Raw genomic sequence first — 25,961 nt, 5'->3', positions numbered from 1 at the left:
CCTCCAGCCTCTTCCATGCGTCACCCTCCCCTTCCGTCACCCACCTGCGAATCTTCTCCACGTTTGCCGCCTAATAATATCCACACAAGTTGGGCAGCGCCAGGTCCCCTACCTCCCTTCTTCGCTCCAAAAATACCCTCCTTACTTTCGGGGCCTTCCGCGCCCACACAAACCCCAGAATCAACTTATTCACCCTTCTGAAAAAAACCTTCGGGATCAACAAGGGGAGGCACTGGAAAAGAAACAAAAACCTCGGGAGCACCGTCATTTTAACCAACTGGACCCTGCCCGCCAACGAGAGCGGCAGTGCATCCCACCTCCTGAACTCCTCCTCCATCTGCCCCACCAGCCGCGAAAAGTTAAGCCTATGCATAGCCCCCCAGGTCCTAGCCACGTGGACCCCAAAATACCTAAAGCTCCCCTCAGCCCTCCTCAACGGGAGTTCCCCTATCTCCCTCTCCTGACCCCCCCGGGTGCAGGACAAACAGCTCGCTTTTCCCCACATTGAGCTTATATCCCGAAAAGTCCCCAAACTCCTCAAGTATCCTCAGCACCTCTGGCATCCCCTCAGCCGGGTCCGCGACATACAGCAGCAGATCATCTGCATACGGCGACAACCGGTGCGCCTCTTCCCCCCCCCCCGCACAATCCCCCTCCAACCCTTCGAGTCTCTCAGCGCCATGGCCAGGGGCTCAATTGCTAACGCGAAGAGCAGGGGAGACGAGGGGCACCCCTGCCTCGTCCCTCTGGAAAGCCGAAAGTCCTCTGACCTCCTCCCATTCGTCACCACACTCGCCACCGGGGAGCTGTACAGCAACCTCACCCAGCTAATGAACCCCTCACCAAACCCAAACCTCCGCAACACCTCCCACAGGTAACTCCACTCCTATCAAAAGCTTTCTCCGCATCCATGGACGCCACTATTTCTGACTCCCTAGCCACCGACGCCATCATGATAACATTCAGGAGCCTCCGCACGTTGGCATTCAATTGTCTCCCCTTTACAAACCCCGTTTGGTCCTCATGAATCACCGTCGGGACCACATCATCCACCCCCCAGGACAGCACCTTTGCCAACAACTTGACATCTACGTTAAGGAGCGAGATCGGCCTATAAGACCCACACTGAAGGGGGTCCTTGTCCCGCTTCAGGAGCAAAGAGATAATTGCCCTGGACATTGTCGGGGGCAGAGCCCCCCCCCTCCCTGGCCTCATTCAGGGTCCTCACCAGCAGCGGGCCCAGCAAATCTGAAAATTTCTTATAAAATTCCACCGGGAACCCGTCAGGCCCCGGCGCTTTCCCTGTCTGCATGCTTCCCAACGCCTCCACCAGCTCCTCCAACTCAATTGGGGCCCCCAAACCCTCCACCCGCTCGTCCCCTACTCTTGGGAACTCCAGCTTATCCAAAAAGCGGTCCCCCCGCCTGCTTCCCCGGGGGGGGGGGGTACCGCCCGGTACAGCCCCTCATAAAAGGATCTGAACACCCCATTGATGTCCTTTCCACCCCGCACTAAGTTCCCACCTGCATCCGTGGCTCCCCCAATTTCTCTAGCTGCCTCCTGCTTCCGGAGCTGGTGAGCCAACATCCGACTTGCCTTCTCCCCGTACTCATACACCGCCCCCTGTGCCCTCCTCCACTGGGCCTCCGCCTTACGGGTGGTTAAAATGTCAAACTCCGCCTGGAGATTGCGCCGCTCCCTCAGAAGCCCCTCCTCCGGGGTGTCTGCATATCACCTATCCACCCTGGCCATCCCCTCCACCAGCCTCTCCCTCTCGACCCTCTCCCCCCTCTCCCTGTGCGCCCGAATAGATATCAGCTCCCCTCTAACTACTGCCTTTAGCGCTTCCCATACCATCCCAACCTGCACCTCCCCATTGTCATTGGTTTCCAGATATCCCTCTATTCCCCTATGGAACCCGCACACTTCCTCCTCTGCCAAAAGCCCCACATCCAACCTCCACAGCGGGCGCTGATCCTTCCTCTCCCCCAGCTCCAGGTCCACCAAATATGGAGCATGATCAGAAATGGCTATCGCAGAATACTCCGCCCCCACCACTCTCGGGATCAGCGCCCTGCTAAGCACGAAAAAGTCAATCCGGGAGTATGCCTTATGAACATGGGAGAAAAAGGAGAACTCCCAACCCCCCGGCTTCAAAAACCTTCAAGGTTCCACCCCTCCCATCTGATCCATGAACCCCCTCAGCACCGAGGCCGCTGCCGGCCTCCTGCCCGTCCTAGACTTCGAGCGGTCCAGAGCTGGATCCAGCACCGTGTTAAAGTCCCCACCCAGAATCAATCCCCCTGTCTCCAGGTCCGGGATCAGGCCCAGCATACGCCGCATGAAGCCCGCATCATCCCAGTTGGGGGCATAAACATTAACCAAGACCACCCACTCCCCCTGAAGTTTCCCCATCTCTTCTCCTCGCCACCTCCGTGCTCCATTCCTGAAAAATCCGAACGTCCGTGTTCTCCCACCTGCTGCTCCTCTCCTTCTTCGCCCACCTCAACACGCACTCCCGGTCAACCAAGTGGTGAAAACGGACCAGCCCCACCCTGGGCGGTTCGTTCGGCCTGGGCTTTCGCTGCAGCACTCGATGGGTGCCTTCCAGCTCCAGGGGACCATGAAACGACCCCGCACCCATCAGCGAGTTTAACATTAGGACCACGTAGGCCACCAAATCCGAACCATCCAGCCCCTCCGAGAGGCCCAAAATCCGTAGATTCTTCCAGCGGGAGTTGTTCTCCATCTCCTCCATCCTCGCCTGCCATTTCTTGTGCAGTGCCTCGTGCGACTCCACTTTCACTTCCAGGCCCAAAAGTTCATCCTCATTCTCCGAAGCTTTGTGCCGCAGCTCCCGAATCTCCCCGGCCTGAGCCGTCTGAGTCGCCACCAGCTTGTCCAGCGAGACCTTAAATGGCTCCAAAATCTCGGCTTTGAGCTCCTTGAAGGAGCGCTGAAGCAGCTCCTGCTGCTCCCGCGCCCACAGCTGCCATACTGCTGCTGCTTCCTCGCCTGCCGCCATCTTGCTTTTTCTGCCTCTCGCCTTTCTCTGTGGTAATACCGACTTCTGGATCGCTCCACTGCGAGTCCAGTCCATCCACCGGCTGCTGGGCACACTGGCTGTGTTTCGCCCCGGGGGAAAAGTCGAAACAGCGCCGTTGCAGGCTCTTAAAAGAGCCGGAAAGTCCAAAAACAGGGGGAGCTGCCGAACGTGCGACTTAGCTCCGCATTGCCGCCACCGGAAGTCGTCTTCCTCCAATCTTTTTCTCTTCACGCATCTTTAGAAACTTTGACTCCGCCTTTATTTCCCCGCAAACTCACGCTCATACTCTACTTCCCCTTTCTTAATCCCTTTGTCTTACTTTGCTGAATTCTAAACTGCTCCCAATCCACAAGTCTGCTGCTTTTCTTGGCCATTTTATATGCTGCTTTGTTGGATCCAATACTATCTCTAATTTCCCTTGTAAACCATGGATTGACCACCTTTCCTGTTTTACTTTTGTGCCAGACAGGAATAAACAACTGTTGCAGTTCACCCATGCGCTCCTTGAATGTTTGCATTGCCTCTCCACCGTCATCCTTTTCAGTAACATTTCCCAATCTTTCATAGCCAACTTGCGCCTCATATCATTGTAGTTACCTTTATTAAAATTCAGTATCCTAATCTCAGAGTTAACTACGTCACTCTCCATCTTGATAAAAATATTCCATCCTGTTATGGTTGCTCATCCCCAAAGGGTCTTGCAAAACTAGATTTCCAATGATTCCTTTCTCATTGCACAATAAGCAGTCTAGGATGGCCTGTACTCTAATTGACTCCTCGATGTTATTGTGACTAATTTGATTTGCCCAGTCCATACACAGATTAAAATCACCCACAATTATAGATGTTCCTTTATCGCATGTATCTCTAATTTACTGTTTAATGCCATTCCCAACATCACCACTAACGTTTGGGGGTCTAGATATAACCCCTACTAATGTTGTTCTCTCCTTGATGTTTCTTGGCTCTACCCATACAGTTTCCAAAATATCGAAGCTAATATCCTTCCTCACTATTGCGTTGATTTCCTCTTTAATCAGCAATGCATAATCGCCGCATTTTTCTTTTTGCCTGTCCTTCCTAAATCCTGACTATATCATACCCGTTTACATTTATTTGCACGATTAATTCATCCACTTTATTGTGAATGCAGTAAGGCATAAAGCTGTTGGGCTTGTCTTTATAACATTACTTGTCTCGTTGCCACTATTTTTCACTGTGGCCCTGTTTGAACCTGACCCTTGGTTTCTCTGCCTATCACTTTCCTTATTCCCCTTTCTGTCATTTGTTTTTGTCCTTGATTCCCCCTCCTCTGACTCCTTGCATAGGTTCCCATCTCCATGCCATTTTAGTTTAAACTTTCTCTGCCAATCTGGCAAATGCTCCCCCTGGGACATAAGTTCCAGTCTTGCCCAGGTGTAATCCTTCCACTCTGTACTGGTCCCACCTCCCCCCAGAACCAGCCGCATTGCCCCAGGAATCTGAAACCCTCCTCCCCACACCACCTCTCCAACCATGTATTCATCCAATGTATTATGCTATTACTACTCTGACTATCATGTGGCACTGGCAGTAATCATGAGATCGCTACCTTGAGGTTCCACTTCTGAACTTTCTTCTTAACTCCCTGTATTCAGCTTTTAGGACCTCACCCTTTTTTGTAACCTATGTCGTTTGGGGGGGGGGGCTTGGGCTGGGCTGGGCTGGAGGGGGTCAGGGATGGAGGTTGTTTAGATGGTTTTCCCATCTGCAACCTTAAAACCGTTGAACTGTCCCCAGCATGTCAGTATGTCAAGGACCAGGTTGTCTGTCTGAGTGCTGCCACACACCTGATTTTTATAGGAAGCTCTTCAGGAAAGAGACAGCCTCTTTTCAAAAAGAAATGCGGTTAGAACGACAAGTTGCTCAAGAGAGGAAGTACTTCAGATTAAATTAACCCCTGTAGAGTTATATAAATAAACAACGGTAATCCTTCGTTGAAACTACCTGGACCTGTCAATGAACAGGCTTTTAAAAGGCAATGGTCCTGTGTCATTGAAGGTAAACAATACATTTCAAAGCTCTAGGCATGCACAACAGGCTTGAAAGAGATAAAGGGAGTGCCAGGATGGCACAGTGGTTAGCACTGCTGCCTTACAGCGGCGGGGAATGTGTTCGATCCCGGCCCAGCGTCACTGTCCGTGTGGAGTTTCTGCATTCACTCCGTATCTCTGGGGGTCACACCCCCACAAACCCAAAGATGTGCAGGGTAGGTAGATCGGACACATTAAATTGCCCCTTAATTGGGATAAAAAAAGAATTGGGTACTCTAAATTTATGTTTAAAAAAAAGAAAAAGATAAAGGGCAATGAAATTGACTGAAAAAAGCACTTCAAAGGTTTCACCACATTAAAGGGAGACTTTTACCTTCATCTCACCGACCTTTCATTTTTTAATGCTGACACAGTTTAAAGGGTTTAAGGTTGCAGATGGAAATATTTTCACTTTATTCTCACTGATCTTTCATTTCGTCATGCTGACAGACAGTTCAAAGGTTTAAAAGCTGCAGATGGAAAGACCATCCAAACAATCCTCACTCCAGGAAAGACTCCCGACCTGAGCCCCTCCAGCCCAGTTCAAGCATCGCGAACCCCGACCTCTGCTGAAGCAACCCCGAGGCACCCTGGAGACAAGTGTAAAGAGGGTACTGACACCCTTGCCTCCTCTGTGGAGTGCAAGATGTCAGGTTGGCCCAGCCAAGGGGCGGGGTACCCTTGGAAAATGGTGCTGCGAGCTCCGAGGTGTGGGAGCTGTGAGCGGGTTTAGGCACCGCCCCCTCGGAGCCAACATAAAGCTCAATCCTGTGGGGGGAACAAAATTTTAAATGCCATGGATGGCACCTCGGCGTCGCTCCTGCTGCTAGCGGGAATCAACCCAGTTTTCCCGCTGGTGGGAGCAATCTGTCTATAAACTGCAGAATCGCACCCTATATGATTGAAATCTCATATTTGTTCAGCCAGTGGAGTGAGGAAGATGAGATTGCAGATTATGAATGCAACAAAGAATGGATGGAGGAATGTCAAGATGGAATACAGCTTCGTGTCTGGTATGAGAGGATGTCTAGTGCTACTGCTGAGGAGAAGAGGAGGGTAAGTAGATGCTTTAAATCAGATTAATTTACCTCTCACCTTACTGGACATTTGTAATTGGCATACAACATTCTATATGTAAATGTGAGAAAAGAAGCATTGATTTGTGAAAATTCTCTAATTTTAGTTTATATTTTTATTCACTAAATGATATAACAGCATATACCACTCGATGTGCTTTCTGCAGGAGTGGGCAAAAGGTAGCATGTTTTTTCCAAGGATGACTTGGTTGATGACTTGATACATTTTATTTATTTGAAATGAAATGAAAATTGCTTATTGTCACAAGTAGGCTTCAAATGAAGTTACTGTGAAAAGCCCCTAGTCACCACATTCCGGCACCTGTTCGGGGAGGCTGGTGCGGGAATTGAACCTGTGCTGCTGGCCTGCCTTGGTCTGCTTTAAAAGCCAGCTATTTAGCCCTGTGCTAAACCAGTCCCAGCTAATTGTTTATTTATTTGTGACAAATTTGTTTTAATTTCTGTGCAAGAGATAGTCCTGTGCAGATAATTTTGTTTTTTGATATTGTGCAGGCGAGATGTATTTTCCTTCTGCCGGCCACGAACATAGCCGTAGTCTCCCTTGTTTCTGGAGGAACAACTTATGATGTTTTAAAGCCTGGAACTTGTAATAACTAATTTGTTTGTGTTTTCTGACAGATGCACATGTTTGTTGCACGTTACTGTGACCTGTTGAATGTGGAGATATCCTGTGATGGATGTCACAAAATAGCTCCCTGGCATCGTTACCGGTGTCTTCAGTGTCCTGACATGGATCTCTGCAAAACATGCTTCCTCGGTAAGAACTTGGTTCTGATGTGAAGTGAAAATGGCCTGACTTCTGTATGTTGCCATTTAAGACTTTGGACAGGTGGAGTTTAGCCTTGTTACACCACCCCAGGCTAGTGCGTGGTCAATTCCAGCCCCACCTGCCCCGGAGTCACAACAGAAGTGAATTAAAAATTCCCGGAATCTTTGGCCCTTGACTGCCTAATAATTACACTCACCAGGTTTGTAAGTTGAAACACAATTACTGTTTATTTATAATAAGATTACTGGTGAAATACGCAGCAGATACGATTGATTAAATATTAATAAGTACCTAACCCCTACTGTAACCTGCCCTACCCCTCTCCCCAGAGCTCCTAGAGATGAAGAGGAAGGAAGAATATGCTTCTGACAGTTGTTAGGTGATTGATACAATGAAAATCAGGCTGAATATTGAAGGTTCAGAGAGGAAGTGAAAAAGCAAATAAGAGAAGCAAAGAGAGATTGTGACAAGAGACTGGCAGCTAATATAAGATGTAAGCCCAAAGTTTTCTGTAGGCTTATAAAAGTAAAAGGAGGAGTGGGCCTCATAGGGGATTTACACATGGAGTAGAGCTGAAGTATTAAATGGATACTTTGCATCTGTTTTTACGAAGGAAGATGGTGCCACCCAGGTCACAGTGAAAGAGGAATTAATTAATACACTAGAAGGATTTAAAATTGATAAGGAGGAGGTATTAGATAGGGTGTCTACAACTAAAGTTGCTAAGGCATCAGGACTAGAAGAGATGCATCCAAGGATACTGAGGAAAGTGAGTGTAGAAATTGCAGAGGCACTGGCCATAATTTTCCAATCTTCCTTGGATTCAGGGGTAGTGTCAGAAGGCTGGAGAATTACAGATGTTCAAAAAAAGATGTGACGGTAAGCCTGGCAATTAGAGGTCAGTTAGTTTAACTGTAGTAGAATCTTCTAGTAATGGTAATTTGGGGTAAAACGAATAGCATTTTGATAAATGTGGGTTAATGAAGGAAAATAAGCATAGATTTGTTAAAGGAAAATTATGTTTAACAAACTGTTTTTTTGAAGAGATAAGAGGGAGGGTTGATAAGGGCAATGCTATTGATGTAGTGTACACGGACTTCCAAAAGGCATTTGCTTGTGTCACACAGCAGACCTGTGAGCAAAGTTATAGATCATGGAATAAAAGGAACCATAGCAACATCGATACAAAACTGGATAAGTGACAGAAAACAGAGGTAGTTAATGGATGTTTTTTTTGGCTGGAGGAAGGTTTATAGTGGAGTTCCCCATGGATCAGTGTAGGTACACTAGCTCTTTCAGATATATATTAATGACCAAGACCTTGATCTAAAGGGCACAATGACAAAATTTGCAGTGGGCATGAAACTGGGAAGCACTGTGAGCTGTGAAGAGGATATTATAGAACTTCAAAAAGACATAGACAATGTAGTGGAATGGGTACACAAGTGGCAGGTAAAATTCAATCAGAAACCTGAAATGATTTATTTTGGTAGGAAGAACATGAAGGGATAATATAAAATAACAGGTACAAGTTAAAGGGGGTGGAGGATCAGAAGAAACTGGCTGTCTATGTGCATAAGTCATTGAACGTGAAAGGACAGGTTGAGAAAGCAGTTAGTAAAATATACAGTATCCTAGACTTTATTAATAGGGAGTTTGAGTCCAAGAGCAATAAAACACTGGTTAAGCCCCTACTGTAGTATTGTGCCCAGTTCTGGGCATCATACTTCAGGAAGGATGTTGAAGGCATTAGAGAGAGTGCAGGAAAAAAATCACGAGAATGCTTCCAGGGATTTGGAAATTCAGTTACGAAGTTATATTGGAGAATTTGAGACTGTTTGTCTTGAGACGAGAAGATTGGGAGGAGACTTAATTGAGGTATCTAAAATCATGAGGGGCCTCGATAGAGTAGAGAGGGGAAAAAACTGTTCCCACTGGTGGAAGAATTGGTGCGTGGGCATAGATTTAAGGTAATTGGCAAAAGAACCTAGAGCAAGATGAGGAAAACTTCTTCACACAGTGAGTGGTTAGGATCTGGAATACAATGTCAGAGAGTGTAATATAGGCAAGTTCAGTTGAAGCATTCAAAAGGGAACTGGCTCGTTATCTGAAAAGGAATGATATGCAGGATTTTAAAATTTTTTTTTAGAATACCCAATTCACTTTTTCCAATGAAGGGGCAATTTAGCGTGGTCAATCTACCTACCCTGCTCATGTTTGGGTTGTGGGGGGCAAAACCCACGCAAACACGGGGAGAATGTGCAAACTCCACACGGACAGTGACCCAGAGCCAGGATCAAACCTGGGACCTCGGCGTCGTGAGGCAGCGGTGCTAACCACTGTGCTGCCCAATATGTGGGATTATGGGAGAATGGCAGAAATTGAATTGCTCATCGGAGAGCTGGTGCAGACACAATAGTCCAAATGGCCTCTTTCCGTGCTATAACAGTTCCGTGAAATATTGTAACTTAATGGCATCCACCTCATTGATCTCTATTGTTATACCTAGTCCGCATCTCATATTATGAACATTAAGTTAATACACAAACAAGCTGTTAAGAGGGCTGCTGAAAATCCAAGTGACTTTTGGCATTTGGACTATTGTATAGACTGTAACGAATACCTAACTAAATATGGACAAAGGCGAGGGTACCTCACAGCTATGTGTGGAATTCATAAATCTCATTTTGCAATGGGCCAAAGGCTAAAGAATATGAGGAGAGGGTGGTGAACTCGCTGCCCCTTGGTGCGGTGGAATCTGAGTCATTAAATGGTTTCAAGAAGGAAATAGATATATTTCTGATTTAAAAGAACAAGTTAAAGGGATATGGGTAACAGGAAGAGATCAGCAATGATCTGATTGTACGGCGGAGCAGGCCCGAAGGGCTGAATTGCTTATTTCTGCTCTTAATTCCTATGTTCCTATGGAGTTGCCAGACTGCCTGAATCCATCTTTCAAACCCGACAAAAGTGAAGATTGAAATTATAACTATGGCCACTGTAAATGTCCCATTCATTCACAGTGGCCTCCGCGGTCCAAGCCAGACTGGGTGGGACTCAGAATGTTAACCCATCGGTCTTGTGCTCAAAATTGTTTCAGAAACTGCATCTTTTTTTACTCAAGGACCCAGCAAAACCATCAGTTGCCTGCTAGTCTGAGAACCAGACTCTGAAACTAAGTAATAATCTTTATTATTGTCACAAGTAGGTTTACATTAACACTGCAATGAAGTTACTGTGAAAATCCCCTAGGCACCACACTCTGGCTCCTGTTCGGGTACACTGAGGGAGAATTCATAATGTCCAAATCACCAACAACATCTTTCGGGACTTGTGGGAGAAAACCCACGCAGACATGGAGAATGTGCAGAATCCGCACAGACGGTGACCCAAGCTGGGAATCGAACCCGGACCCTGGCGCTGTGAAGCAACAGTGCTAACCACTGTGCTACCATGCCACCCTCATCAAGCAGCAAAAGCACTTAGTTTGTTCCAGTTTCAAAGTTAATCTGAAAACCAACTTCCTCAGGAGTGTGAATTGTCAGAGTAATTGGTTATCAGCAGATTTAACCTCAGTGTAACATTCCTGAAGGCCAGCGGTCAATTGCATCATTTCATTTTGTCATGCCGATTTTATTCTTTAGGTGGGGTGATGCCTGAACATCACGAAGATTATCACAAAATGGTGAACATGGAATATGCATGTGATCACTGTCAAGGGCTGATCATCGGTCGCAGGATCAACTGTAATGTATGTGATGACTTTGACCTCTGCTATGGATGCTATTCTGCAAAGAAGTACCCTGACAGGTAACAAAGGCAGTGATGTATAACTAAACTGTAATGTTCTTGTTGGATGGCCTGATTTATTACAAGAACACGTGTAGCTAAAACTATAAATGATTTATTAACATTAACTGTGGGTAAACTATATACAAGACAACAGATGAATAACAGTAAAATCATGCACAAGCAACTTTCAGCTTCCTTCAGCCAGTCGGGGGTCAGCTGACTCTATATTTACTTAGATACTAGTGCGACTCCCAGTGGTTAGTCAGTGATTTACAGCAGAACCATGATATCACTGCATCCCCTTTCCTTTGAAAGAATAAATTAATACATTATCATAAGTATATTTACATGTGATATCATGCGCCTATATATGCACACAAGAACAACAAGCCTAGTATGTACAAATAGTCCAAACCTGAGTCGATCAGGTTTTGTTCTGACTCCGGTTGATCTTCTGAAAGTTTGACCTTGCTGCTCAGAACTTGTAGATTCAATGTTCTCCATGACATTCTCATGCTCAGGAACTGCTGAACTATCTGACACTGCAGCTGCATTGATTCTGACGTAGATTCGTCATCCATCATGTTGTTGTGAAAGTCTTCTCTGGTTTTCAAGAGTGCACAATGATTTATTCTTAAAACCAACCCTTCCTCTACCTGTACATTGTAGGAATGAGGTGCTACTTCTTCAAGTACATTGGCTTTTCTCAACCAAATGCCTGAATCTTCTACTTTCACAATGTCATCCGAGGTGGTAAAGTTCTAGACACTCTATCATAGAACTTCTTTTGTTTCTCGTTAATGTTTTGCATTTCCTACAGTATCACTGCATTCTCCTCTTCCAAATATGGAAGTGTGGTACGCAATCTTCAATTCATGAGTAACTCTGCTGGCGATCTACTATGTGACATTGGTGCCCTGTAACTCAATAGTGCGAGATATGAATCAGATTGGCTGTCCACTGCTTTCTTCAACAATAGCTTAACAACATGTATACCTTTTTTGGCTTTTCCGTTGGCCTGAGGATACAACGGACTCTAAATCAGATGTGACTGCGAAGTGTTAACACTCTTTACAGCTAAAACAAGGACTGTTATCGCTCACGACGACTTGCGGAATTCCATATTTAGCAGAAATTGACTTGGCATGCAGTATTACACTACTTGCCGTTATGCTTGACAGTAGGGCCATTTCAGGAGAATTTGAAAAATAGTCTATAAATCATTAAATAATCTTTCCCTCATAGGTGAAAGAGATTCATAGCTACTTTCTGCTATGGTGCCGTAGATAAATCAGGGGCGGGATTCTCCCAACGGGCGGCTAATTGCCGTCGGCGGAGTAAAAACGGGAGTGTCCCGTTCCGGGACCCCATTCTGCGGCCCACAGGGGGCTAGGACGGCCTCTGCTGCCCCAGCTGCCGATCCCGGCCTGATCTCGGTGCCGCAGGATCTGCGCATGTGCAGTTGAGCCAGCGCCGACTAGCGCATGCGCAGTGACCTTCTTCCCCATGGCGGCCCTGACGCCAAATTGCACAGGGCTACAGGAGCCAGCGCGGAGGAAAGGAGGCCGGGGTGGCAGAGAGGCCGGCCCGTCGATCGGTGGGCCCCGATCGCGGGCCAGCCCACTACGAAGGCCGACACCCTGGGTCGGACCCGGACCTTTCACGTCAAGGTCCCGCCGGCCCACAGCAGGTTAGACTCGGCAGGCGCCGGAGGGACTCGGCTTTTTGTTGACGGCCGCTCGGAGAATCGGCGTGCCGGCCCCGGGCTGGAGAGTCAGTCCGTACCCCGACCAATGCGGCAGCGCCGCGCCGATTCTCCGACCCGGCGGAGGGGTCGGAGAATTCCGCCCCAGATATTTGCATAGTTTTCTCTTGTTTGCTTGCAACAATAAGTCTGACATGTGTCACAACAACTGACCATCCTGCCGATATCCTGGTTTATAACTGGCCAGAAACAAAGTCACGAGCTTTCCATTTACATTTTTCAATCCCGAGATGTTCTTCGTGTATCCTCTTTAGTACATCCTTGCGGAAAGATTGAGGTATGTCAATAGTGTTCAAATGAAGTACCACTCCATTAATGATACTGAGTTCAGATTTTATACATTGACCCCTGGGCCAGTGTGAGTTGATGTTCCTCATCATCTCTTGAAGAGTTTGATCCTTCCTGGTCGCTTGGATCTCATGTAGTTTCGCATCTGATACTGGTAGCAGTGTGGAAATAAGATTGACATGCAGTACATGGTCAGCAATTTTACTACTATTACTTTGTCTCGGCGCTCTCAATAATGCATCTAGTAAGAACAGATATTTGCCTGGCGTGTAGATGAGATTGACGTCATAGCGTTGTAACTTCATCTTTAACCTCTGAATGCGTGGAGACATGTGGCTGAGATTTCTTTTAATCATGTTAACCAAAGGACGATAATCTGTAGCAACTGTGAAATTGGAAGCCCATAAACATAGTCGTGGAATTTCTCCAAGCCTACAACTAAGCTCAAGCATTCTTTTTCGATTTGAGCGAACCTCTGCTCTGTTGTCGTCGGAGATCGTGATGCATCTGTGACTGGTTTCCAGAAGAACTGCTCCCAGACCATATTTGGACGCGTATGTTGACACTTTAATCTGCTTAGACGGGTCAAAAAATGTGCGAACACACGTGGTGGTTAGTGAAGTCTTGAGCTACTTCCATTCTCGGTCATGTTGTCCAGTCCAAGTGAATCCATTGCCTTGTGCAGGAAATCATGTTGTTTTTGCTGCCAGGTTTGGAATGAATTTCCCTATTAAATTGATCATACCCTTCACTCTTAAGATGGCTTTCTTGTCGTGTGGTTTTGGCATGTTGAGAATTATCAGGTTCAATGCCATGCAGTGAGAGCTTCTCACCTAGGAATGTGACCTCAGTTACTCCAAATTGACACTTTTGCTTGTCGAGCTTTGGCCCGTTTCTCCTGACGCACGTTAGAACTTTAAGCAACCTCGTATTGTGCTCTTCTATGATTGAGCCCCAAACAAAGATACTATCCACGTACATTCGTACACCTGCAATGTCTTCGATTATGTGCTCCAGGGCATGGTGCAATGTTTCTGATACTGAAATTATGCCAAACGCCATTCTCGGAAAGCAGTACCGTCTAAATGGCGTATTAAACGTGCAGTTATTTGTACTTTTTTCCTCTAGCTTTAGTTGCTAGAAACCCTGAAATGCGTCAAGTATTGTAAAGAATTATATACCAGCAATCTCAGATGTGATTTCCTCACGCTTTGGTATTTGATAATGTTCTCTTTTGATATTCTTGTTAAGATCTTTAGGATGCATGCATATGCAAATATTGCCATCCTATTTCTTTACACAAACCATGGAGTCTACCTAGTCGGTAGGTTCTTCTATTTTCCTGATTATGGTAGTGTACCAAAACCTTTGAACACATTTGCTGATAATGTTCTCAGAATCGTTGGAGTGTTGATCCAATCCGTTGTGGATGCTATGTACCAACTGTACTAGACCTAATTCTTCAGAGGACTGATCACCTAATAATGAATCCATGCCCTCGGATACAATACAGAATGGGACGGAATAAACTGTGTTCTTCGCCACCACAATCCGGTCACAAGCACCATAACATTTAATGCTTGAACCATTATAATTTCTCGGAGATATTTTGTGATTTCTTCTTATTGGCTGAATTTTCATTTTTTAAAAATCAGTCATGCTGATTAAATTGGCTTTGTCACCAGTGCCTACCTTCAATTGAACCGTTGTATCGTTCGCTTCAGGTGGCAGCAGCCATTTGTCCTCATCAACCGCATTTAGTTTAAATGGAGTAACAGTTTGCATTTTTTAAAGTGCTGGAAAATTTTTTGATGTCTCCAAAAAATTATTCTTCTGTGTTCTTATTCCAACAAACAATGATGATTCATCACTGGAGACTGTGCTGACTGGTCTGGGGTTGAGCTTAGAGTAACAATTCTGAGCAAAGTGATTTTTTTCCCCCTTTGCATCTGGTTCTTTTCAGTTTTCTTTGTTCTTTTAAGTTTTTCACACAGAGAGTGGTGGGTGCCTGGAATGGGCTGGCAGAGGATGCAGTGGAAGCTGGCACATTAGCAACATTTAAGTGGCATCTGGATGGATACACGAGTAGGGAGGAAATAGAGTGATACGGACCGAGTAAGGACAGAAGGGTTTTTTTTAGTTACAGCATCATGATCGGCACAGGCTTGGAGGGCCGAAGGGCCCGTTCCTGTGCTGTACTTTTCATTGTTCTTCTTTGTCCTTTAAAACTTTTCAAATGCTGGCCACTGCCTTAGTTTGTGCCTTTGACCACATCTTTTACTCAGAAATACTTCTTCCTGATCTTTAACCTGTTGGTATGCGGGAACTGCAGGCACTTCCTGCCTTTTTTTGGAAGTTTCCCACCTTTTTGGAAAAAGGTCACCAATTGGAGTTTTCTCCTCCAAGAAGACACCGCCATTACTGAGAAACATTTTAGAATGCTGTACTGCTATCTTGTGAGGCTGACAAATCTTAACTGTTCAGTCCAAAAACAGCTCTGATTCCCTCAGAAACCGTTCTCTCAGCTTATTTTCATTCACACCAAACACAATCTGGTCCCGAGTCATTGATGATTCCACCGCAGAAAAATAACAGGTTTTAGCATTTAACTTTAAATCAGTGATGAAATGATCTATGGACTCTCCTGTCTTCTGTAAACGTGATCTAAACACATAACATTCATAAATTTAATTCTTTCTGGGGCTGCAATGGGCATTGAATTACTTTGTTAAAATTTTTACTATTTTCATCATTTGCAAATTTAAACGTATTAAACACAGCAAATGCTTCGGGCCTGCTGTTTGTTAGGAGCATTGCTACCTTGCGTGAATCTGATTGATCTTCTAAATTCACTGCAGTAAGAAATAGATTAAATTGTTGTTTAAACACTTGCCAATTGCTGCCCACATTACCATGAAAGATGAGACTCTTTGATGGTTTCAACGACTCCATGCTGTTAATTCCACAGTCTGCAAAATCTTCAAATCGTTGTTGCAGCCATTCTCAGTATTTAGTACCATCTAACCCTGATACCATGTAATGTTCTTGTCAAATGACCTGATTTATTACAAGAACACTTGCAGCTAAAGCTATAAACAAATTCTTAACATTAACTGTGGATAAACTATAGAACATAGAACAGTACAGCACAGAACAGGCCCTTCGGCCCTTGATGTTGTGCCGAGCAATGATCACCCTACTCAAACCCACGTATCCACCCTATACCCGTAACCCAACAACCCCCCCTTAACCTTACTTTTTAGGACACTACGGGCAATTTAGCATGGCTAATCCACCTAACCTGCACATCTTTGGACTGTGGGAGGAAACCGGAGCACCCGGAGGAAACCCACGCACACACGGAGAGGACGTGCAGACTCCGCACAGACAGTGACCCAGCCGGGAACTGAACCTGGGACCCTGGAACTGTGAAGCATTTATGCTAACCACCATGCTACCGTGCTGCCCAATATACAAGACAACAGATGAATAACAGCAAAATCATGCACAAGCAACCTATCTCTTCAGTCTGACATCAGCTAACTCTACATACACTTATATACTAGTAGACTCCTAATGTCTACTCATTTCATGTCTACTCATTTCAAGACTCATTTCATTTTTTTTCATTTCATGGTCAGTCGGTGAATTACCCCATACCTGGCATTGGAATTGAGGGCTGCACTGTTGGGAACATAAATTTAGACTGTCAGCAATGACTTGCATTAATTTAGAGCCTTCAGTGAAATAAAATGCCTCAATGGCTCACAGGAAAGCTATCAAATAAAATTTGAGATCAAGCCACAGAAGGAACAATTAGGCCAGATGACCAAAATTCCGATTGAAGAGGTAGGTTGTAAGGAGTGTCTTATAGGAGGAAAGAGAGAAGTAGAGAGATTTAGGGAGGAAATTCCAGAGGTCAGGGCCAAGACAACTAAATGGCAACACTGGAATGAGGAATGCTGAAAAGAGTCCAGAATTGGCTGAATGCAGTGTTGTGGGGGAGGTAGGCAATCTGCAAAGCGGGAGGAGGTTACAAAGATGGGGTGGGGCGAGGCCTTGGAGGGATTTTTAAACAAGGAAATCAAGGTTTTGCTTAACCACGTGCCAGTGTAAGTCAGCAACCATAGAGGAAATAGGTGAGTGGGATTGGTGTGAGTTAGCACACAGGCAGCAGAGATTTGGATTATCTCAAATTAATGCAGAGTTTATAGAGCATGGGGCCAGTCAGGAGTGTGTTGGAATAGTCAAGTATAGAGGTAAAAAAAAGATGGATAAGGTTTTCAGCAGCTGATAACCTGAGACAAGGGTGACATTGGATGTTAAGGAGATGAGAATAGGTGGCCTTAATGAGGGTGCAGGTATGTGAGAGGAAGTTCATGCTTTTAAAGTAAACTTTATTAATGGTTGTTTGAGTTTTGCTATTTTTATTCCCCTAACCTTCTGCACACTTGCTGCTATCTGTATACTATTTATGAACAGATGTGTCCTCTTTAAAAACATCCCACTGAGTTTGCAGCAAGTTTGATTAATTATATGGTTCCCTCTGTCTATGGTGTGGCCCCTATGGGAATGAAGTTAATGAAAATATTATTCCATCTGCTCATGTGATTAGGAGCCAAAACTGTGCTGTTGAACGTTGCTTTCAGCACTTGTGATTTGGAGAGCCTCTTCTTAATTCATTTGACTAATTGACTTACTGGGAAATACTTCCTGTTGTTTCAAACATAAGTTTCACCATAAGGTTCCCCCACCTGTGATTCACCCTTGCGTATATTGGTCAGCGGGAAGCTGAATCCAGCAGATTAAACTGCTTGAAGGTGGATTATATTGGCTTTTTTCTGTTTCGTGCCCAATAGATATGTCTTGTATCTCTGTCTTGTTTATTTTGCACTGCCGTAATTCCACTAGTTGGGGGCAAGGCATACTGTCATGCAATTAAAAAAAAATTCTACCCCTCAGGTTCAGTCGTAAATTGCACTGTGTTCCTTCGTGGTATTTGCAACTTTTGCGGACGACAATAAGTTGTGCAGTGAATTTGATTGTTTCTTGTACTAAGACTGGTTTCGAGCTCTTTCTATTTTTATTTCTTGCAGCCATTTGCCAACGCACAGCATTACAGTGTTCCCCATGGTGACGATTCGGATCAGTGACCGCCACCGGCTCATCCAGCCCTACATCCACAACTATACCTGGCTGCTCTTCAGCGCGCTGGCACTGTACACTGCTGACGTCGTAACAGAACCAAACCCTGCTGAGGAGGAGCTAGACTCCCATGTACGCACACAAGCTGAGGCATTGGAAGCTCGCTGCACTGAGCTCATCACTGAGTATCTACTCAAAGCACATCAAGGAAAAAGTCAGTCATGTGAATGACGCACGTTCTTTACTTTGTCTATAAATGTACAAGGACGTCAAAAGTTTGTCTAAAACGGTCATTGATTTTATGTTGCTTGTTTTAGCCTTTATATTATCCTTTTAATGTGTTGACCTTTCACCTTCACCCGGAATCTGAACTCGGCTCAGATTAACGGGAAACTCCTCCCCCTTTCTCCAGGATCGCCTCAGAAATTATTTTGAAAGTCTGCCAAAGAAAGTATTTTGGCGGAAGACCCTTTGTCAGTCTTTAATCCGGTCTCTTGGGTGTGTGAGTCTTTCCTGCAAAGCATCCTCTGTTTCAAAATTAAGTTGTCGATCTTGTTCAGCCACTTCACAGAGGTTGTTAGTTCGGCAAATAAAAGATTCAAATTTTGTGCAGTGAGGAACGGAACTTCCAAGGTGTGCGGTAAATTGGAAAAAGGACAAGATGGGCAGCATGGTGGCAGGTACAGTGATTAGCACTGCTGCCTCACAGTGCCACAGACCCAGGTTCGATTCTGGCCTTGGGTGTCTGTGTGGAGTTTGCATGTTCTCCCCGTGTCTGTGTGGGTTTCCTCCGGGTGCTCTGCTTTCCTCTCTCGGTCCAAAGATGTGCAGGTTAGGTGGATTTGCCATGCTAAATTGCCGCTTAGTGTCCAGGGATGTACAGGTTAGATGGGGTTACGGGAATAGTGCGGGAAGTGGCCTAGGTAGGGTGCTCTTTCAGAAGGTCGGTGCACACAATGAGCCAAATGGCCTCATTCTGTACAGTAGGAATTCTACGTTTCTATATGTATTGTGAGCCCTTTATTCTAACAGTGCAGCTCTTCATGTTGGGTTCCACCCGATTGGCACCAGCCTTCCATCCAGCTAGAAACAGAGTGACTTATAATGTGAATTATTCTATCTTTCACTCTACTGGTGACACTCATCTGAGGAAAAAGATCAGTGATGCTCGTAGTATTCGGAATAAAGTAAATGAGTTGATGGCACAAATCATTGTGAATGACTATGATTTAGTGGCCATTACTGAAACATGGTTAAAGGATGGTCACGACTGGGAGTTAAACATCCGAGGGTATTTTATCAAACTATTCGGAAGGACAAAGTGGATGGTAAGGGAGGTGGTGTTGCTCTGTTATTTAAGGATGACATCCGGGCAATAGTAAGGGATGACATCGGTGCTATGGAGGATAAGGTTGAATCCATTTGGGTGGAAATCAGGAATAGTAAGGCGAAAAAGTCACTGATAGGAGTAGTCTATCGGCCACCAAATAGTAACGTTATGGTGGGGCAGGCAACAAACAAAGAAATAACTGATGCATGTAGAAATGGTACAGCAGTTATCATGGGGGATTTTAATCTACATGTCGATTGGTTTAACCAGGTCGGTCAAGGCAACCTTGAGGAGGAGTTTATAGAATGTATCCGCGATAATTTCCTAGAACAGTATGTAATGGAACCTACGAGGGAACAAGCGGTCCTAGATCTTGTCCTGTGTAATGAGACAGGATTGATTCATGATCTCATAGTTAGGGATCCTCTCGGAAGGAGCGATCACAATATGGTGGAATTTAAAATACAGATGGAGGGTGAAAAAGTAAAATCAAACACTAGTGTTTTGTGTTTAAACAAAGGAGATTACAATGGGATGAGAGAAGAACTAGCTACGGTAGACTGGGAGCAAAGACTTTATGGTGGAACAGTTGAGGAACAGTGGAGAACCTTCCAAGCGATTTTTCACAGTGCTCAGCAAAGGTTTATACCAATAAAAAGGAAGGACGGTAGAAAGAGGGAAAATCGACCATGGACATCTAAGGAAATAAGGGAGAGTATCAAATTGAAGGAAAAAGGATACAAAGTGGCAAAGATTGGTGAGAGACTAGAGGACTGGGAAATCTTTAGGGGGCAACAGAAAGCTACTAAAAAGCTATAAAGAAGAGTATGAGAGTAAACTTGCTCAGAATATAAAAATAGACAGTAAAAGTTTTTACAAATATATAAAACAAAAAAAAGTGCCTAAGGTAAATATTGGTTCTTTAGAGGATGAGAAGGGAGTTTTAATAATGGGAGATGAGGAAATGGCTGAGGAACTGAACAGGTTTTTTGGGTCGGTCTTCACAGTGGAAGACACAAATAACATGCCAGCGACTGATAGAAATGAGGCAATGACAGGTGAGGACCTTGAGATGATTGTTATCACTAAGGAGGTAGTGATGGGCAATCTAAAGGTAGACAAGTCTCCTGGCCCTGATGGAATGCATCCCAGAGTGCTAAAAGAGATGGCTAGGGAAATTGCAGATGCACTAATGATGATTTACCAAAATTCACTAGACTCTGGGGTGGTCCCGGTGGATTGGAAATTAGCAAACATGACATCACTGTTTAAAAAAGGAGGTAGGCAGAGAGCAGGAAATTATAGGCCAGTGAGCTTAACTTCGGTAGTAGGGAAGATGCTGGAATCTATCATCAAGGAAGAAATAGTGAGGCATCTGGATAGAAATGGGTTCATAAAGGGCAGCATGGGTTCATAAAGGGCAGGTCGTGCCTAACTAATTTAGTGGAATTTTTTGAGGACATTACCAGTGCAGTAGATAACGGGGAGCCAATGGATGTGGTATATCTGGATTTCCAGAAAGCCTTTGACAAGATGCCACATAAAAGGTTGCTGCATAAGATAAAGATGCATGGCATTAAGGGTAAAGTAGTAGCATGGATAGAGGATTGGTTAATTAATAGAAAGCAAAGAGTGGGGATTAATGGGTGTTCCTCTGGTTGGCAATCAGTAGCTAGTGGTGTCCCTCAGGGATCCGTGTTGGGCCCACAGTTGTTCACAATTTACATAGATGATTTGGAGTTGGGGACCAAGGGCAATGTGTCCAAGTTTTTAGATGACACTAATATGAGTGGTAAAGCGAAAAGTGCAGAGGATACTGGAAGTCTGCAGAGGGATTTGGATAGGTTAAGTGAATGGGCTAGGGTCTGGCAGATGGAATACAATGTTTTTTTTTTGTTTTAAAAAAAAAAATAAATTTAGATTACCCAATTATTTTTTCCAATTAAGGGGCAATTTAGCATGGCCAATCCACCTACTCTGCACATTTTTGGGTTGTGGGGGTGAAACCCACGCAAACAAGGGGAGAATGTGCAAACTCCACACGGACAGTGACCCAGAGCCGGGATCGAACCTGGGACCTCAGCGCCGTGAGGCAGCTGTGCTAACCACTAGGCCACCATGCTGCCCTGGAATACAATGTTGACAAATGTGAGGTTATCCATTTTGGTAGGAATAACAGCAAACGGGATTTTTATTTAAACGATAAAATATTAAAGCATGCCGCTGTGCAGAGAGACCTGGGTGTGCTAGTGCATGAGTCACAGAAAGTTGGTTTACAGGTGCAACAGGTGATTAAGAAGGCAAATGGAATTTTGTCCTTCATTGCTAGAGGGATGGAGTTTAAGACTAGGGAGGTTATGTTGCAATTGTATAAGGTGTTAGTGAGGCCACACCTGGAGTATTGTGTTCAGTTTTGGTCTCCTTACTTGAGAAAGGACATACTGGCACTGGAAGGTGTGCAGAGGAGATTCACTAGGTTAATCCCAGAACTGAAGGGGTTGGATTATGAGGAGCGGTTGAGTAGACTGGGACTGTACTCGTTGGAATTTAGAAACATTTAAAATTATGAAGGGAATAGATAGGATAGATGCAGGCAGGTTGTTTCCACTGGCGGGTGAAGGCCTCAAAAGGGGACATAGCCTCAAAATAAGGGGAAGTAGATTTAGGACTGAGTTTAAGAGGAACTTCTTCACCCAAATGGTTGTGAATCTATGGAATTCCTTGCCCAGTGAAGCAGTTGAGGCTCCTTCATTAAATGTTTTTAAGGTAAAGATAGATAGTTTTTTGAAGAATAAAGGGATTAAGGGTTATGGTGTTCGGGCCGGAAAGTGGAGCTGAGTCCACGAAAAATCAGCCATGATCTCATTGAATGGCGGAGCAGGCTCGAGGGGCCAGATGGCCTACTCCTGCTCCTAGTTCTTCACATGATATGGGTTGACATTCCAGTGGAGTACTGAGCGAGTGCTGCATTGCTGAGGTAGTGTCTTTTTGATATGACATTAAGCAGCCTGTTGATCAGTGGAATCATGAAGATATTAATATATGTGATATATTATATAATATAATATATATCACATATATTATATGTGATATATATATGTGATATATGTAATATATTAAGATATGTGAGCTTCCAAGAAGAAGGTGCATTACGCTAGACCGCTGTGTTGCAGAGAGAGTCTGATCAGCTGTAAAAGAATAGAAATATAACAAAGGAGAAGAGATGCTTCCATTATGGTTAGAATGTCAGACTTGTTACCAAATAGGGGCTGGGCACAGGGCTAAAAGAGCTGGCTTTTAAAGCAGACCAAGGCAGGCCAGCAGCAGAGTTCATTTCCCGTACCAGCCTCACCGAACAGGCGTCGGGAGTGGCGACTAGGGGCTTTTCACAGTAACTTCACAGTAACTTCATTTGAAGCCTACTTGTGACAATAAACAATTTTCATTTCATTTTTTCAAATGGAGAAATTGAGGCAAATAACATGGATGAATTTAAGTGGAAACTATCATATTGTTCACTGCACAGATGGTGGCTGGCCTGTGTGCTTCCAGCACCTGCAGCTTTTCTTTTGCTCCTTTCCTTTAAAAAAAGTAATAATGTTTGCTAAATTTATTTTGGTCTAGGTCTGAAGAATTCTGCAGTGCTTTCTTTGCTCTCCAACGTGTCGGCTGAGAATGACAAGGCTGGTACCTCAGCAGACGCTACAGAAACAATACATTCCACAACTGAACAAAGCACCAGTAACCAGCAGCAAGCCCAGGCTCATTCTACTCGCCTGGATACATCTGATGTAAATAATCAAATTATTGCTATCATTGGTTTCAATTTGATGTGCTTTGTTCAAAGCGGTTGTATGCCAGAATTATACTACTGGTCTTTGATCTTCTGCGGTCACTGTCCTAAACTAGACCATATGGATCTGATCACAATCTCTTCCGTCTATGTTTAAGCCAGTTAGTGGAATGATTGTGGGTCTCCTTCAGTAAAGGTCCTGCTGATGCAGCTTTGTGAGCCAAAGCTGTCTGTAGATTGTGGTGAATGAGCAGGGCTGTAATGGCCAGAGGACGGCTGCTGTGGATAGCTCGCTGATGTAGCCCCGAAGAGGAGGCTAACGGCCTTGGTAGGAGCTCTGAATGGACATCATGTCCTGGGCTTCATTTGACTGCCACTGGATTTAAAGAAGACCGACAGTCCGGGCTTCACAGTCAGCAATGATGTGATGGTACGCACTTCTGATCGTGAAGAAAGTTGTCCACAAAGATGTGGCGATTTCTGTGGCATAGATTTCCCTTTTCCCATTGTTACTTGTTTCTAGTATCTGCTCCAGGGGATCATCTCCATTTAACAACAGTGATTTCATCAAGCAAGGTTAGCAGCCAATTAGAAAGAAGGATTTCCACAGACAGCAAACCACGATGTAAAAACCACTGATTTCCATCATTTTCTTTTGTCCATTTACAGACAACAAAATAGGGTTTAAGGTATAGGCTGAAATGCTCATAAACTCATGCTCACAACAAAAAACTGAAGTTTTAAAATATAATGGAAGAAATTTGACGTTCCACAAATATAAATGAGGTTTTTAGGCTCAGAAAGAGTGTTGAGCAATAATTATGAACTTAAGATGTAAAATAATTGAGGGTTTTTACATCAAAAATAGTGTAAAATTGGAAGTTTATGTCAACTCAAGTGATTTCAGAAGATTTCTATCTGTGGGGACTCAACAGTATAAACGTACAGGAACAGGAAATCACTGACAACTTGTTGATTTCCACATTGACTGCATATGTGTGGGCATCAGACATTTCTGTCAGTTTCACAGTTCTCATGTCAGTGAATGTAGTTGATTGTGACAAAGGTAAACTATCTTCCTTGTTCTCCACTTATCTGCAACCTTTGACATTCTTGTCCCAACGCCTCTCCACCGCTGCCCAGGGGACTGGCCTCACACACGCCTAGTTTTATTTTTAACTAACCAATTGCAGCCAGGAAGTCACCTGCAATGGCTTCTCTTTCCACTCCTGATACTTTTAATATTCCCCAAGGATTGATCCTTAACCCGCTCCTGCTTCTCATCCACATGCTGTCCCTTGACCACATCATTTAAAACCAGTCACAGTGGGTGGCACGGTAGCACAGTGATTGGGACTGTTGCTTCACAGTTCCAGGTTCGATTCCCGGCTTGGGTCAATGTCTGTGCGGAGTCTGCACGTTCTCCCCGAGACTGCACGGGTTTCCTCTGGGTGCTCCGGTTTCTTCCCACAGTCCAGAGATGTGGCGGTTAGGTGGGGTTACGGGGGTAGGGTGGAGGTGTGGGGCTGGATGGGGTTCTCTTTCCATGAACCAGTGCGGACCAGATGGGCTGAATGGTCTCCTTCTGCACTGTAAATTCTATGCTGATTCCACAAGAATCATATGATGATACCCAACTCTACCTTAGCACCACCTCGCTACTATCTCTAAACTCTCAGATTGCATATTTGATATCCAGTACTGGAGGAACAGAAATTCTCCCCAACTATGTATCGGCCAGACAGAAGCCATTGTCTATAGTCGCAGCTATAAATTATTGTCTCTTGTCACTGACTCCATCTTTCTCACTTGCAACAGTTTGAGGCTAACCAGACTGTACACTACTTTGGTATTGTATTTGACCTCGAGATGAATATCTACCAAATAGCTGTACTGTTACTAAGATACCTTATTTCCACTTCTGTACCATTGCCCACTTCTACCTTGGGATGAGATGCCACACAAAAGGCTGATGGAGTTTCTGGTAATGTACTGGCAACGATAGAGGATTCATTAATGGACAGGAAGCAAAGAATAGGGGTGAATGAGGCATTTTCAAGTTGGTAGACTGTGACTAGTGGAGTGCCGCAAGGCATCAACTATTTGTAATCTATATTGGTGACTTGGACAAAGAGACCGCAAGTAATATGATGCAAAGCCAGGTGGGAATATAAGCTGTGAGGAGGACACAAAAAAGCCGCACAGATATAGTTGGGTTAATAAATGGGTGACAAGGTGACAAATGGAGTATAATGTGGGAAAGTGTGAGATTATTTACTTTGGTTGTAAGAATTGAAAAGCAGAATATTTTTTAAAAGACACAAAACTTGTGAATGTTGATGTTCAGTGAGACTTATGTGTACTCGACAAGGAGTAAAAAATTAGGATAAAGGCAGAGCAAGCAATTAAGAAGGCAAATGGCATGTTGGCCTTTATTGCCAGAAGATTGGAGCACAGGGATAAATAAGTCTTGCTACAATTGTGTAGGACAGCTGAGACCTCATTTGAAATATTGTGTGCAGGCTGCATACTCAGGATAAGGGACCGACCGTTTAGGATTGAGACAAGGAGAAGTTCTTTGACATTCTCTACCCCAGCAGGTTTTGGGTATGCTGTCATTGAATACATTTAAGGCTGTAATAGACAGATTTTGGACATCCCACGGATTCAAGGAATATGAAGCCCAAGATCAGCCATTATCGTATTGAATGGTGCAGGCTCAATATGCCTTATGGTCTTCTCCTTCTGTTCCTTGTGTTTCTTTTCAGGAGCCAATGCTCCTTCACTCATCAGCTTAAATCTCACCAAAGCATCGTATTTACTAAATTTAGAATACAAAAATGTTCGCAAACATTGTATTAATA

At 44.6% G+C, this 25,961-nt stretch overlaps 1 protein-coding gene across 3 annotated transcripts in view; it reads left to right on the top strand.

The window, feature by feature from the left end:
* zzef1 (zinc finger, ZZ-type with EF hand domain 1) overlaps positions 1–25,961 on the top strand; it is a 371,817-nt gene that overhangs the window by 229,499 nt on the left and 116,357 nt on the right. For all 3 annotated transcript variants that reach the window (XM_038813628.1, XM_038813629.1, XM_038813630.1), the window contains exons 33-37: positions 6,042–6,174; positions 6,834–6,972; positions 10,629–10,794; positions 17,926–18,188; positions 22,929–23,095. In XM_038813628.1, the coding sequence (XP_038669556.1) occupies positions 6,042–6,174; positions 6,834–6,972; positions 10,629–10,794; positions 17,926–18,188; positions 22,929–23,095 (868 nt within the window). The remainder of the gene's footprint in view (positions 1–6,041; positions 6,175–6,833; positions 6,973–10,628; positions 10,795–17,925; positions 18,189–22,928; positions 23,096–25,961) is intronic.

The sequence above is a fragment of the Scyliorhinus canicula genome, chromosome 12 (genome assembly GCF_902713615.1).
Source record: "Scyliorhinus canicula chromosome 12, sScyCan1.1, whole genome shotgun sequence".
NCBI lineage: Eukaryota > Metazoa > Chordata > Chondrichthyes > Carcharhiniformes > Scyliorhinidae > Scyliorhinus > Scyliorhinus canicula.
The sequence above is the reverse complement of the archived record's forward strand: the minus strand, read 5'-3'. Positions and strand labels throughout refer to the sequence as shown.